This window comes from Ictidomys tridecemlineatus, chromosome 14 (genome assembly GCF_052094955.1).
Source record: "Ictidomys tridecemlineatus isolate mIctTri1 chromosome 14, mIctTri1.hap1, whole genome shotgun sequence".
In the NCBI taxonomy this organism is placed as follows: domain Eukaryota; kingdom Metazoa; phylum Chordata; class Mammalia; order Rodentia; family Sciuridae; genus Ictidomys; species Ictidomys tridecemlineatus.
This window is the reverse complement of record NC_135490.1, coordinates 56,466,899-56,482,819: the sequence shown is the minus strand read 5'-3', so window position 1 is coordinate 56,482,819 and position 15,921 is coordinate 56,466,899. Positions and strand designations below refer to the sequence as shown.

Below are 15,921 nucleotides of genomic sequence, written 5' to 3'. Positions count from 1 at the left end.
TAGATGCCCTTCAATAGATAAATGGATAAAAAAAACGTGGCATCTATACACAATGGAGTACTACCAGCAATAAAAAATGACAAAAATCATAAAATTTGCAGGGAAATGGATGGCATTAGAGCAGATTATGCTAAGCGAAGCTAGCCAATCCTTAAAAAACAAATGCCAAATGTCTTCTTTGATATAAAGAGAGCAACTAAGAACAGAACAGGGAGGAAGAGCATGAGGAAAAGATTAACATTAAACAAAGATGAGTGAGGGGAGAGAAAGGGAGAAAGAAGGGAAAGCATATGGAAATGGTAGGAGACCCTTAATGTTACACAAAATTGCATAGAAGAGGATGTGAGGGGAAATGGGGGGAAACAAGGGAGAGAATAGAACAACAGCAGATGAGGTAGAGAGGGATGATGGGTGGGGAGGGGAGGGGGGATAGTAGGGTATAGGAAAGGTAATAGAATACAACAGTCACGAATATGCCATTATGTAAAAATGTGAGTGTGTAATGGATGTGATTCTGCAATTTATATTTGGGATAAAAATGGGAATTCATAACCCAATTGAGTCAAATGTATGAAAGATGATATATTATGAGCTTTGTAATGTTTTGAATAACCAATAAAAAAATTTCCCATATTAATATTTAGTTATAGTGCAGTTCTCATCAAAATTGCATTTTGATTATTACATATAATTAAATAATTCTCTGTTTATTTTGATTAATTATGGAAAGAATAACTTAAATCTTGAATTATGGTATAAATTTTTAAAGCATAATAAGATTTGCATATTCAAAGTCACATGAACACAAAAGTTATAAAATAATGTTAACTCTGGATCCAGATATCATGAATTATGTGGGTGTTTCTTTATATTTTTCTTTATTAAAGATAAAGATAATTTAAAACAAAAAAAGTAATTCTATCCATATATCTTTTTTAATTACCAATGTTCTATATTCCTAAGACAGACAATTTATCTTGAGTTAAGCCATTTCCTCCTGAAAGTGTCAATTATGAACAAAATTCTCATGAGATTGTTCATACTCAACTTTGTCTGTCTCTGAATTTCATGCTACCAAATCATATTTCCAACTATTCTAGGGATGGAAATTGCAAATCAAAAACATGAAATGATATGCAGAGCATTTTGGAACAGGAAGGACACACCCATCAACCTGTCAATGGTGAGTTTCAGGGATGGGAACACTAATTATGTAATTTAAAGACCCGTCAGTGGAATAAGTTAGTTATTGAGTACAATTTCATGGTTGTAATTATGTTGCCATTCCATAATTTCTGAGTCCACAGATCTGCATAGTTTTCATTCTGTGAGAAATTAACAAGATTCCAAAATAACAAACATTTATCAAGAAGCAAATCTTTGAAATATTGAAGACCATAAAGTTAATCTGAGCCCCTTTAAATAAAATACTAGCAAATGGAAAATACTTGGCTCTCCAGGAATTATATGCAATGTTTTTGGGGGTTAAAAGCAAAAAGATTTTTTTATTATAATTGCTTGTTCTATAATTCTTATGTAGAAAAATTAATTTGTAAGTTTATATGGAGACATCATTAAGAAATGTTCATATTCTTTACAAAGCAGAAATCTCATGTTGAAGAGGATTTCTTTGGATGGAAAGACTTGGAGGAAGATCTGTATCACAAGACTGCATGATTCAATCTCTGTTTACTCACCCAGCAAAGAACCAGTGGGTCAACAAACACTGTGGAAGATCTCTTGCTGACAATTTGTATCCAGATGAAAACAAGAAAAATTATTTTATCTCAGGTGAAGGGCAGGAATGTTTGAAAGGACATAGGGATTTCTTACAACCCAGAAAATGCAACAAGAATGACCCTGGAGAGATATAATATGAATGTCATCTATGTAGCAAACACTTAAATCAAACCTCTGATCTCTGGAGAATCAATGAAACTAAAACAGGGGAAAAGATAGAGGAATGTAATTTTTGTGAGAAAGTCCTCAGGAATTGTTCTGACCTTAGACAACATGAGAGAACTAAAACTGGTGAGAAGAAAATGAATGCCATGTGTGTGGGAAAGCCTTCAGGAAGTCTTACAACCTTCAAAGGCAGGAGAAAATCCATACTGGAGAGAAACCATACAGATGCCATTGGTGTGGGAAAGCTTTTTGTAATTATACAACCTTCAAATGTGTTGAGGGCCACAGACAAGTCAAGATGAAGCCTGGCACTTTGCCAGGAGGAGTGGTTTGAGAAGTAACGCCAGCGAGCCATTAAGATGATAGAGATCCCTTAATGACTGACTGCTGTATCTAGATGATGTTAATTAAGTTAAGCTGTGTGTAATTATTAAGATGATGAGGACTCCTTAATGACTAATTGATGTATCTAGATGATTTTAATTAAAACAAGCTGTGTATAATGAGTTAGGTATAAATCCCTCTGCTGCCCTACAATAAAGGAGCTCCCGCTGTTTCAATCTTTACAAGTTGCTTGCCACCCCTCGGTTATCTTGCCAAGCCAGACTGCAGCACAAATTCATGAAAAAACTCACACAGGAGAGAAACCATATGAATGCCATGTGCGTGGGAAAGCCTTCAGCAAATCAGTTCACCTTAGTTGTCATCAGATAATCCACAGGAAAGAAACCATACCAATGTCAGTTGTGTGGGAAATCCTTTTGTAAATCATACAACCTTCAAATGCATGAGAAAACTCACACAGGAGAGATACCATATGAATGTAATGTGTGTAGGAAATCCTTCAGCAAATCAGTTCACATTAGTTGTCATCAGATAATCCATAGGAGAGAAACCATACCAATGTCAGTTGTGTGGGAAATCCTATGGTCTATCATACTACCTTAGAATACATGAGAGAATCCACACTGGTGGGAAACCATATGAATGCCATGTGTGTAAGAAATCCTTCAATCAAGCAAGCCACCTGAGACTGCATCCAAGAACACACACTGGAGAGAAACCCTACCAGTGCCACGTGTGTGGGAAATCCTTCAATCAATCGTGTTACCTTAAACCACACCAGAGAATCCACACTGCTGAAAAACCACATGAATGTCCTGTGTGTGGGAAAGTCTTCAGTCTATCATCTGGCCTTAGACACCCTGAGAAAACACATATTGAAAAAAAAAAACATTCAAATGTCACCTGTGTGGAAAAGCTTTCAGTACATGCCCTCTTCTGAGATGGCATGATAAAATACATACTAGAGAGAAACCATACAAATGCCCTGTGTGTTGGAAAGCTTTCAGCCGATCAGCGGACCTTAGAGTTCATGAGAGAACACACACTGGAGCAAAATAACATGCATGCCACCTATGTGGAATAGTCTTTGACGATCACTGTACCACTGATAAGATTAGGAGTGCTATCATGTGGCCTTGAATGGCGACCCCACGAAACTACCCCAAAGGAACTCAATGTATCTAGGGTGATATTTTCTCCTTAAAGTGGTCTAGATTTTTAGTGAACAAATTCCTCTGAACTCTGTCAAATTTTCTTAATTTAATTTGTAATAATACAATGTAAAATAATTTATAGAATCAAATACAGAAATTACAGACATAATGGTGACATACATTACATCATTAAAAAGTAAAAATTCAACTCTCTTAGAATGTTTGCTTTTTAAATATTTCTGGGAAAGAATGATGCACCTATTAGATATCCCTGAAAATACCCCAAATTATTTTTTAATGGATAGAAGCAAATTACATATGTTTACCAAGTACACAATTTACAAGTTATATTATTGAGATATGACATAAATACTTAGCAATAGAGTCCAAAATCATACTTAAAATATCAGAATTTGAAATTTAAAATAGTATTTCAGAGAATAAAGATAACTGTGAGTTGAATATTAAAATGTTCTGGAAATTACTGAGTTGATCCAAGTATGAAATACCACACAAAAGTGTAAAATAAAATAATTTGAAAGTAAATAAAGAGAAGGGAATTTGCATACCACCTCTATCTTTGTTTCTTTTTCCTGTTAATTGATACAATAATTGTGTATATCTGCAGAGTACCACCTGATATTTCCACACCTCTGTTCACTGAATAAATCTACTTCCTCAGTTATACCTTGTAGATGTATCAGAACATCCAAAGTCCCTATTCTATCTATTTTGAAGTATACAAATCATTACTGGTATGGAGATATGGGTGGAACCAGATGGCATCTGTTTAGGTGAAATAATCTGTGCAAAAATGGCAAGAAAGCCTGCCTGCCATATTAAAGCAAAGACTCATCCCTCTACCAGCACTGCCCTGAGGCTGGTTCCATGAAGGGCCAGGAGGTGAGTCCACACATTGGTCTCTTTCACCATTGCCAATAGCAAGTCAAAATGGAATTGGCCACATAAGGGTGAAACTTCTCTTGCACAGAGAGGTTGGCATTGCACTTTCTAGATCCTGCTATAAAAAGCAAACAGTCTCCAAAATAGAAATTGAATGGCCAGAACCTCAAACATTCCTAATTTACACATCAGAAATACTAAATAGTATAGACTCCAAGGCTTTGTGGGCCCTCTTTGAAATTTGTTTGCATGCACACACATGCATGCCCATGCATACAACACACTTTTAAATTGAACTGTTTCCAATTCATTAACAAGTATTCATTAACAAGATACGTTATTGATCATCGTATGTGACCTTACAACTATAAGCTTTAACTCACAAACCTTGTATATCCTTGCCAACATTTTTTATATTTTTATTTCTTTCATCTGGTTATCACTGCATTCCTTGAAAACTAGTGATATCCAGCACCCTTTTCAAGTGTTTGTTGGCCATTTGTATTTTTTCTTTCTTTCTTTCTTTCTTTTTTAGGTAGGGGCTCTCTGTTGAGATGTTTGTGTGATTTTTGTCCTACATTCAATTTATGAAGCATATTACTTTTGTTGATTGGCCTGTGTTGGACCATTCTTTCATACTCAGGATGTAACCAACATGACTGTGATGAACAATGCTTAATGTGAGGTTGAATGTGATTTGACACTATTATGTTATGGACTTTTGCCTCTTTGTTCCGGAGGAATAGTAGTCTGGAGCTTTCTTTCTTTGAAGGTTACATATCTGGATATGGTATTAAAGTTATACTGCTTCTATACAATGTATATGCAAGCATTACCTTTCTGTTTCCTGGAATATTCTGAGTAGAATTTGTACTAGTTCTTCCTTAAAGGTCTATTTGAATTCAGCTGTGAAACCATCAGGTCCTGGACCTTTTTTTTTTTTTTTTTCTTCAGAGTAACCAATACAATTTTATTTACAAAAAACCATGAGCCTCCTCTTATTTTTATTTTTAATTTTTCAGAGTGAATGAGAATGATCTTTACACATTTGTTTGCACTTTCCAAATATTCTGCAATGGGCATATTTCCCATTTAAAACAAAACAACACCCAAAGTTGATTGCTTCCCAAGAAGGAAAGATTCATGCTGATGTCAGTCAGGAGAAGTCACAAAATGTCTCTCCTCCCTGGTCCCCAGGCATACTGGGGAGCTGGAGTGCAGCTCGCTGCCTGGATTCCTTCCCCAGTACTGAACAAAACAAACAACATGGCCAAATAATAAGAAATGGCTTAGAAAGCATTTAACAAATGACATCCACAGAAACTTTTAGGAATTATATTTGTTAGCTCTAGAAGTAGAAAAACCTTGCTGTTAGGTCTCAACATCTAAAAAAGAGACAAGCTGACCACAGAGACCGTGGTTAGCTTGCCCTGCTGTGGAACGGGCGAGGTGCACTAGTAAGAGCAATCCCAGCCCATTGACCCAAAGACTATGACCTGGGGTGCCCCAAGGCCTGCAACAGACTTCTCTTGGCTCCCACTATAATAAAGTGCAAAATCTGGGTGACAGCTGACGACCTCCCAGACTAGATCCAACTTCAGCAGCTGCTCCTACAGGCATACTGTCAGCGTCCCAGTGTCACAGAAGTCAGAGATGCAGCCCTGGAGGTGAGGAAGAGCTGCTATAAATTTTTCTGAACCTTGTAAAGGTCCCCTTGAATGAGAACTTGGAGTACAGCATGGCCAAGTGGCACTGAGTGTCAATAAAGCCCTGCTTCAGGCTGGGCTCCCCAGGTCCCTGTGTCAGGGAGCTAGATGCCTGTCCGCCACAGGGATGAGGTGGAGTCTCCGCTCAAAATTTCCTTTATTCCTTCACTTCTTCTAGGGAGCTGCTGCACACCTGCAGGGAATGGGAATTCTGGGTCTCTGGAGGTGCTCTGGGAGCTCACTGAGGAGCTGGGGGATAATCACTTAGGAGGCTGTGGCTGCTTGTCCCAGCCTGGGCTGTGTCCTGGCTGCTGCCCACAGAGAGGTGGCCAGGAGTGTTGGGCTGCTGGCCCTGTAGCTGGTGTAGTCACACCAAGGACTTCTGTACAAATGAGGGGTACATGTCATAGTCAGTGGAGAGGGAAGAAGGCTCTGGAACTGCTGAGTACTTCAGGGAGACAGGCTCCTCCTGAGAGAGTCTGACCCTGGAGACTCGTCCACGTCACACCAGTGGCCTCCTCATGGAGGGTGTTCCATCACCACCTTCCTATCTGAATGCTTGTGGATTTCTCAACCCGTTTTTGAAGGTTGGAGCCATCCAAAAATTCTAGCAGGGGAGAGGGCTTGTCAATGACTGTCCTTTGGTCACCAAGTGACTCCTAAGGAGGTTCCTCCTGAGGGTCCACAATCACTCTGGTGTCACAGAAGCTGCTCCCCTGAGGCTGTTCCTCCTGGGCTCTGACCTCTGGGGGCAAGTCTTTCTCTTTCTGAGAAGTGACCTTGAGGCTCAGGGCTGGTCCTTCCATATGGTTGGGACATACTTCTGGGCTGGGCTTCACCCTAGGGGTGGCAGCTTCTTTCCTTCTGGGCACTGGATTTCCCTGGGATGTCCTGTAGAGCCTTCAGGGAGATCAGCTTGGAGGCCTGGTCCCAAGCCTATTCCAGTTGCTTTTCTGGGCTTCCTTTGGTCCTTCCATCCCATCCTTCTAACCTTCAGCATCAGCTGCAAATTCAGAGTTCATGGAGTTAGGAGAACCATCTTTGGAATCAGCCTTAAGGCTGCAGGCTTCTTTCTCTAGAAAAGCAATTTCTTCTAGGGAGGCATTCCAGGGCACATAGACAATCCCTTGGACAAAAGAAGGCCCAATGCTCCTAATTAGGCAGCCTTTGGAAGTGGCCCTGCTCACACCTGGACCATAGGAAGAAGAGGAAGGAGAGGCAAGGGAGGATAGGAGCAGAGATAGAAGAGGAGGAGAAGGATTTCTGCAGTGGGATGAGTTCCAGGATGACCGCATGGACATCCTCATGACATTTCAGGTGCCTGGGGCTGCTGCCCCCTCAGGAACATGATGCAGGGCTGTGAGCTGGCAGCTGGAGAGTGCCACGTCCCTAGGCTCTGCAGGCAGCTGAGCTTGTTGGGACAACCACCTGCAGTGGTACTTGACCTTAAACTGCTTGGATGCCATGGGCACCTTTCCCTCTTTCCACTGCCCATTCACCACAGTTCTCAAGGTTTCAGAGATGCCATGGCACTTTGGAGAAGTCCCAATGATTGGAGACTGACTAAAGGCTTTGGTTTGACTCCCAAACCCACAACTGGATCCCGTGATCACCCAGGTTTCTGTTTGCACTCCTCTACTTCAGGAAACTCAAAGCACTTCAGGGACTGCTAAGTACTTACCATTAGCTTGCAATACAAAGGCCTTCACAGTGTCCTGGATTGCTAGACCACAATTACTGTCCTCTTGCCCTGCTTCTTCTTATTCTTGTTGGCTCTGGGCCTTGCTGCAAGACACGGGAGTTGGCCAGTGTTCACCAACTCCTCACGTATGCTGTACTTGGTATTCTTGCTCTGCTTGTATTTTTCCTGCTTATCCATTATGTTCTCCTTTTCTCTGTGTTTTGACTGGTGAATCACAACAACATTGGGAGGCACAGTGAATTCCACTTTCCTGAGGTTGAATTCAGACTTTGGTCGGTTCTGTTCTTGGAGAAATTTCCACTGATCCAAGGTGATTTCTCCAGTAGCAGTATCCACCAAGCGCTCTTCTGGCTCTCCTGCTTTGCTACAGGAGTCGCCTTGAAGCTCTCCTTGAGTGGCTCTCAAGTTTGTGTCCTCAGGCCCAAGAGCTATTGTTTCCCTGCCCAGGGACACACTCCCATTGTCAGTTTCAAGTTCACTCTTCTGGACATAGAAGAGGACATAGGCACGCTGACTCAGGACACAAGTAATGTCACAGGCCACTACCTTAGCATCGTCCATTTTGTACCACTGGCCATTGCCAGCTTTTATATAACAATAGTAGTGTCCGCTGTGACAACTCACCCCGGCATGGACCAGCACAGCATAGAGGGCATACACCAGTGGGCCTCTGCCCTGCTGAGACATGTATGGCTGCATGTCAAGACACTCAGGGTAGTGCACGTGCTTAGCAATTTTTTCCCCTGTGAGATCCGAGAACCGTTTCAATACCAGCATAAGAACCTTTGGTGCCTTCTGCAGGGTCAGGGTCTTGCAGGCTGGCCTCTTCTTCTGACAAACACCACACTGGTAGGCGTTCTCCCCTTCCAGCCACTCAGGCTTCACCAAGTGCTCCAGTGCATGCTGCACACTGGGAGCTGCCGTGATGTCTAGCATAATGTCCAGGTAGGGGTCAAAAGTGTCTGAAACGCCACAGCAGTGGAGACACTTGATTTGAGATCTCCAGCATCCTCCAAATATCTGGCGCATGAGGGTAGGTTCCTTGGAGTGAGCACCTGGCTGCTTGTGCCCACGCACACATGCTTTTTGCATGGCATGAAGAGTAAAGAGCAGAAATTCATGGGCATCTTCTTGCCGTGAAGTGTGGAAGCCGTCAACCAAAGCAGGCAGGGGCTGAATGACATGCCCAGGGTGGCCGAGAGCCCGTGTCACGTGGGCTTGCATCACACACAGCATGCAGACCCTGTGACGAGGACAGCGTTGGCAGTGCTCCTGGGACAGCATGTAGTTGGCCAGGGGAGGTGTGTATGTCAGGCACTGCAGGGCTGCATTCACATAGCAAGTGTTTCCCATGTTCTGCAGCCCAGCACCAGCTGTCGAAGGTCTCTGCCAGTTCAGACAAAGTTTCCCTCTAGGAGCCAGCAGTGGCCCCACAGGAGCTGAATTCTTCTTTAAGTGTGCATCAGGGCAAGGTGACAACGATGACTCTGCAGGTAGAGAAGGACCCAAATAGACTTTAGCATCAGCTGCATTGGATGAACATTCAGGTTTTATACAGTCATCAAACTGAGACTCACCTCCACAGTGGAGTGAAGCTGCCTCCATGTCTCCAGGAGCAGTAAGCACCAGGTTTCCCTGCTGAATCTCCAGAGGAGAGAGCTTCTCCTTTGGAGCCGGCCTTCAAATGACACCAGGGTCTATGTTTTCAGTCTTTTATGGCTCAGCCTCCTGACCACACCCACTAACTTCCTGCCAGATCCACCAATCACCTGCAAGCACTTAATTAGATTAGGGATTTAGGTGTGGTCAGTTCACTTCCTGGAGAGACTGCTTGACTCTTTACCCCATTTATGGATCTCAGGATTTTTTTTTTGAATGAAAGAGAGAGAGAGAGAGAGAGAGAGAGAGAGAGATGAAAATGAAAAACAATGAAAAACAAAGAAACAAAACAAAGAAACACAAAACAGAACAAAAAAGCACCAATAATTTACTAAATGTGTTTACAATTTTTCCAATATTGGGTTATTATCATAACCCTGTTGATTAAAGGGCAATTCATAATTTAAAAATTACCTAAACAAAGATTCACATGGTCTTCATTAGATGACGAATTTATCCAACTGTAAAATATGACAGCAACAATTTTATCTTTTTTTCCCTTTTAGCTGACCACAATGTCTTTGAACACACCAACACAACCTCTAAGCTGACCTGCCATAGTGCCTCTGCTGTTAAAGAGCACAAGCCCTACCTGTCAGGGCACTGTCTTCCTTCTCATCTATCAAGGTCACTCTCCTTTCCCAGACTGTGCTTCTTTTCTAGTTATGTGCAGCACATTGCCAGAAACTTAGTGGCAACACCAATAAAATCCATTAAGTCACAGATTAATAGGTCAGAAGTCCAAGTCTCTTCAATGACCCTTCTCTGAGAACATGCAACCTTTGCTTGACTTCCTTTTTTATATGGATAATCAGTTACTAAATCTAATCAGGACCACATTCCAGGGACACACCCTGGCTTCACAGACAATGATCCTATCCTGTCTTCAGCTGGGAACACACCCTCTCAGGCTGATTGGATATCCCAGACTACATTAAATCTGTTTCTCCACACATAGTTTGAGATCAATGAGGGAAGGCCACTCCTGAGGGGGAATTTGCAAGATAACATGGGTCTTCATTCACTTATAAATAGCCCTGAGTCCATCCTGTGCATGGGAAGCATTCTAATGATAGGAATCTGGCCAGAAATCTGGCAGATAAATGTCCCATGGGCAAAAGGCACAATTGTCTGGCAGAATAGTGGATTTTAAAACATAATGAAAGGTGAATAAAAAAATTTTCAAGAAGAAAATGGTTTAACAAAAAAAAAAATTGTTATTGTGATGGAGAGGGCCATGTTAGGGCATGGGTCAAATTGTATTTCCAAGAAGATATCAATAATTTGTTGCAAGGATCTTCTGAAAATGGCCAGTAGAGGAATCCAGTGCACAGCCACTGCTGTCCAAGGCTGAATGGGAAGCACAGTTCTGTAGAGATTGAGAAACTTCTGTTGATAGACTCAACCTGATCTTTTCTTAAAATTGGGCATCTTGCCACAAAGCCATGAAAAGATAATTTCGGCTTTACTATAAATTACTGCAAATTCTGAACCTGCTTGGAATGCCTGCCCTTGCCTTGAACTCACCCATGCCTGGCTCTCTGACCAGATAGCAGCCCTATCTGAAACTTTAGTGATGCCTCACAAATCTTGGCCTTCTCTGGCAAGACAACGACCCTCACTGAGGCTCTAATGGTCCTCATAAATTCTGATGTTGGGGCCAGCAAAAAATGTAAACTACCATTAGTTTGATTTTGTCAGAGTTCTGTTATCTGTAACCCCCCTTTGTGTAACTTTCTGGGCTATAAAGCTGGGCTGCAGGAAAGCTGGGGTGCTGTCTTGTTTTTGCCATTTTGGAAGGGAGAGGCACCTGGCCAGTTGAAATCATAAGCTTGCTTTAATTTGATTTTAAATGAAGTCAGTGGTGTTTCCTTGCGTCCTGGTCTAACACTGTGATTCCATTTTTGAAACCCAGCTTCTACCTGAAGGCCTGTCCAAAGGGAGGGGGTGGTGAGCCTTGTCTTGGAAAAACCAACAGAGCACTCCCAGGCACCTAGCAACTCTGCAGAGTTGTTTGTCTGCTAATAACAGGAGAGATCTGTGATGCCAGGTGTCCCTGACTCAGTTAGGCTAGGTGAGATAGCAACCTCCTAGCAACCACTAATCAGCATGAGACAGGGACAAATACCTGGGATGCCAGATATCTCCCCAGTAGTCTCAGTGGTTGATGACATGTTAGGAAACCATGTCGTTTAGCATGTACACCCCTAAAGGCTTAAACCAATCAGTTGAAATGTATCCACCTCTTGAACTCACCAATCACCCCTACCCAACTTGTTTCCTCCAGTGAATGTGCTAATCAATGTTCAGAGTTGTTGTTTGATTTTCCCATGGTGTGAAATGATTTGTGAGTGATGTTGTGACACATAGAGTATCCCCTAAAAGCCTATAAAATCTCACTGAACAAAGGACCAGGACTCACTCTTCAGGACCCCTGTGTCAGAAATGGTTGTGAGTCCTGGCTCAAGCTTGCAATAAGGACTCTTGTATGATTAAATTGGATTCAGCTCCAGGAGTTCTATTGGGGTCCCATGAATCTGGCATTATGTATTTGGGTCCCACGAATCTGACATGATAAGATGAGATGAGGTAGAAAAAAGAGGATAGATCTAGAGGGTGTCTCCCACAGTTAGAGGCCAGAGGAGGAGCACATTGTCAGTTTTGAGAATAAAAGGTGAATATATAAAATGAGCAGACTGTGGCAGCAATGTGAATGTATAAAATGAGCAGACTGTGGGGACAAGTAGTGGCAAGGGTAAAAGGTGAAGAGGGAGCAGGATGTGTTGTCCAGCAATTTCACAGTCTGAGCTACAAAACCATTCTGATACTGAGAAGGAATCAGTATGGGAGAGAAATTGGCTTTTCTCAGCAATGTAGAGAATGTGGGAGTCTTGCCAGCTCACAGACCCTCTGTGTCCACTTGCTGCCCAAAATATTAGATATCCCTGCAGTTTTCTTTTGGTTTTGGTTTCGTTTGGTTTTTTTCTTTTATTATTCTTTGTTTTGGTGAAGCCAGAATTAGACAGGCAGTCAGCATAGATAGGCAAATCAAATCAGGTCAGATGAAGAGGCCAATTTTGAGTGAGTCTGGAAGTTGGACACTGTCCCCTGAGGGATAAAAATGTTATTCCTTTAGGAAGCTTTCTCCACACTCAGGGAGAAACTACCCCAGCTCCTACCTGTTGCTAAGGTGACCTGTCCCAGGAATTGTCCCTCCTTATTGTGAGCTATAAGGTTGTTAATGAATTTGCCCTGAGCTGCTCCACCCTGCCCTTTGCTCTTCAGCCCAATTTTTCCTACCTTTTGACCATCCTACTGAGCATTTCCTTGGCCTAGTCCTGTAAGCAGGAGGAAAAAGATAAGAAGAGGGAAGGAGAACAAAGGAAGTCTAGGACCTATAAAAAGGGCAGGACACCTCACTTTTTGGGATACCAGGATAACAGCTATGGTACCCTTCGCCCTCACAGGAGAAGTCTATTACCCAGTTTTAAATAAACCCTGCTGTATATGCCTGCCTCAGCATGCTTCTCTAATGCTACACTTCAACATGTGAGGGAGCAGAACTTGTAATGAGGTATCATTGGGATTGCTTTTGTTTGTGTACCCAAGATGAAGTGGCCATGGCTCCTGTATTTTCACTGACTTCCGTGACCAAGTCTTGAGTCCACCTGGACACAGGAATGGGAATGTGCTAAAGTTTTACCAGGAGATTTGGGCAGTGAGAGAAAGTTTGGCTTCTAGGCTTTAGGTCTGCAGAGTGGAGACAACCAAAAGGGGACTTCCATTTCAAAGAGGGGATCTGAACTCTCAGATAGGGACAAAGCCACCAGGACATAGAACTGTGTATAGTTGGGGTGTAGAAAGGTGCTACCTTCAGCATTCTAGCTCAGTAGGCCCCAGTTCCCCCATGCCCAGAGCTGTCTGGAGGCAATTTCCAGACTCCTCCCCCAGCACATGGAAAGCACCTCAGTCTTGCAATCTGCCTTGGCTCACAGGCTGTTCAGGAGGGGGGACTGGCCAGCATCTGCAGCCAGAGCCACACTCCCAATATAGACAGGAAAAGAGAGCCACTCTGAGGATTTATTCTGCTCTGAACAGGAAAATTTCTTCCAACACTCATTAGCAGGCAAGAAGCAGGCAGAGCTAAGCAGACAGCATGCAATTTGATAGTTTTCACATGTACGTAACGAATAACAATCTTATATTTTAAGTTTGAAGCATTTCCATTGCCTTTTAAAAAAGTTAAAATCATGCAGATTGTTTAACGCATAATTGATTATATTAGAAATCAATCACCTTAAGATCTATAGAATCCCATCACCACACTTCAGGTCCTTCAACACAAAATGGAACACCTATACATAATTCACAGGTCAAGGAAGAAGGCACAAGAGAAGGAAATAAACAGTGTTTTGAAAGAAGTGATAATAAAAGCTTCAAATATTAGAATTTCTGGGATAAAAGAGCACTCAGATGAACATTTATAACTTAACATATTACTAAGAAAAAAGTTAGGTTAATGAGCAAATAATTTTCAAATTTGGAAGTAGGAAAAAATATGAGAAGGAGCAAAAATATGTGACCTAGAGAGAAAAAAATTTGAGTTATTATATCTTGTAATAGCAGGTTAGAATATATGCTACAGAAACTCAAGTTTGTCTCCATCATGGTTTCCTACATGCAGAACATTGGCCGGACTTCCCAAACAGCTGACATTCCTACGATTGATTTTTTGTACATTTTCTTGTGCAGTCTAAGGTAGTAAGATTGACTGAAGCCTTTCCCACATAGGTGCCACTCATGAGGTTTCTCTCCATTGAGCTGGCTTGATTTTTCTAAGGTTAGGGTCTTAAAGAGAGGCCTTTCTACACAGGCAACATTCCAATGACCACTCTCCAAGGCAAGTCATCTTTCATTTTTCCATACTAGGGTGATGGCCAAGGACTATGCCACACAGGTGACATGCATGTCATTTTTCTCCAGTGTGTGTTCTCTCATGAACTCTGAGACCAGATGATGGCCTGAAGGCTTTCCCACACACAGGGCATTTGTAGGGTTTCTCTCCAGTATGTGTTTTCTCATGGTGTCTCAGGCATGTACTGAAAGCTTTTCCACATAGGTGACATTTGTATTGATTGTCTCCAACGTGTGTTTTCTCATGTTGTCTAAGGCCAGATGATACACTGAAGGCTTTCCCATATACACCACATACATATGGTTTCTCACCAGTGTGGATTTTCTGATGTGTTTTAAGGTAACAAGATTGACTGAAGGATTTCCCACACAGGTGGCATTGATAGGGTTTCTCTCTAGTGTGTGTTCTCTGATGAAGTTTAAGGTAGCATGATTGACCAAAGGATTTCCCACACAATTGACATTGGTATGGTTTCTCTCCCGTGTGGGTTATCTGATGACGACAAATGTGAACTGATTTGCTGAAGGCTTTCTCACACACATGGCATTTGTATGGTTTCTCTCCTGTGTGGATTTTATCATGCAGTTCAAGGTTGTATAATTTACAAAAAGCTTTCCCACACTGATGACATCTGTATAGTTTCTCTCCAGTATGGACTTTCTCATGCATTTTAAGGTTGTAAGACTTCCTGAAGGCTTTCCCACACACGTGGCATTCATTTTGTTTATCACCTGTTTGGGTTCTCTCATGTTGTCTATGCTTAGAGCAGTAACTGAAGACTTTCTCAGAAAAATTATATTCACAATTCTTTTCCCTGTTCTAGTTTCATTGAGTCTGCTTAGATTAGAGGTTTGATTAAAGGATTTGCTGCATAGATGACATTCATATTGTATCTCCAGGGTCATTCTTGTTGAATTTTCTAGGTGGTAAACAGTTCCTACGTCCTTTCAAATATTCTTGCCCTTCACATGAGACACAATCATTTTTCTTGTTTGCACCAAGATACAAATTGTCAGCAAGGGGTCGTGCACAGTGTTTGTTGTCCCAGTGGTTCCTCTCTTTTCTCCATTTTAAGGAATACTCTTTAAAATGAGATTCCTGTTTTGTAAAGAAGATGAACATTTCTTAACAATGTCTCCATAGAAACTTAATTTTTCTACATAAGAATCTTAGAACAATCCATTGTAATATGAAAATGAAAATCTTCTTCCTTTTAATTTTGTGATCATTGTAGATAATTCCCAGGTGAGCCAAGTATTTTCCATTTACTACTACTTTATTTAAAGGGGCTCTGATTAACTTTATGGTCTTCAATATTTCAAATAGCTACTTGAGAAATGCTTGTGCATTTGGAATCTTTTTAATTTCGCCCAGAATGCAAGCTATTCAGATGTTTTAACACAGAAGTTGTGTATTCCCAACATAATGACAGCCATCAAATTGCACATGGTCACTAATTTATTCCACAGGCAGGTTTTTAACCTACATAATTAGTGTTCCTATTCTTGAAACTTAACATTGACCTGTTGATGAATGTAGCCTTTCTTATCAAAACAGCTCTGCATATCATTTCATGTTTTTGATATTCATTTTCCATCCCTAGAAGAGTTGGAAATACAAATTGGTAGCATG

The 15,921-nt window shown here is 41.6% G+C and overlaps 1 protein-coding gene and 1 pseudogene across 1 annotated transcript; both read right to left on the bottom strand.

The window, feature by feature from the left end:
- Positions 1–6,251: 6,251 nt before the first annotated feature.
- On the bottom strand, positions 6,252–7,314 carry LOC101962819 (3'-5' RNA nuclease TATDN2 pseudogene; annotated as a pseudogene).
- A 422-nt stretch (positions 7,315–7,736) lies between these two features.
- On the bottom strand, positions 7,737–9,320 carry LOC144370549 (ubiquitin carboxyl-terminal hydrolase 17-like protein 6). Its single transcript, XM_078031344.1, has one exon. The coding sequence runs from the start codon at positions 9,318–9,320 to the stop codon at positions 7,737–7,739; it is 1,584 nt and encodes a 527-aa protein (XP_077887470.1).
- Positions 9,321–15,921: the final 6,601 nt, after the last annotated feature.

Excerpts from the sequence above, each read along its gene's own strand:
- LOC144370549 (XM_078031344.1), bottom strand. The coding sequence starts at position 9,320 with ATGGAGGCAGCTTCACTCCACTGTGGAGGTGAGTCTCAGTTTGATGAC.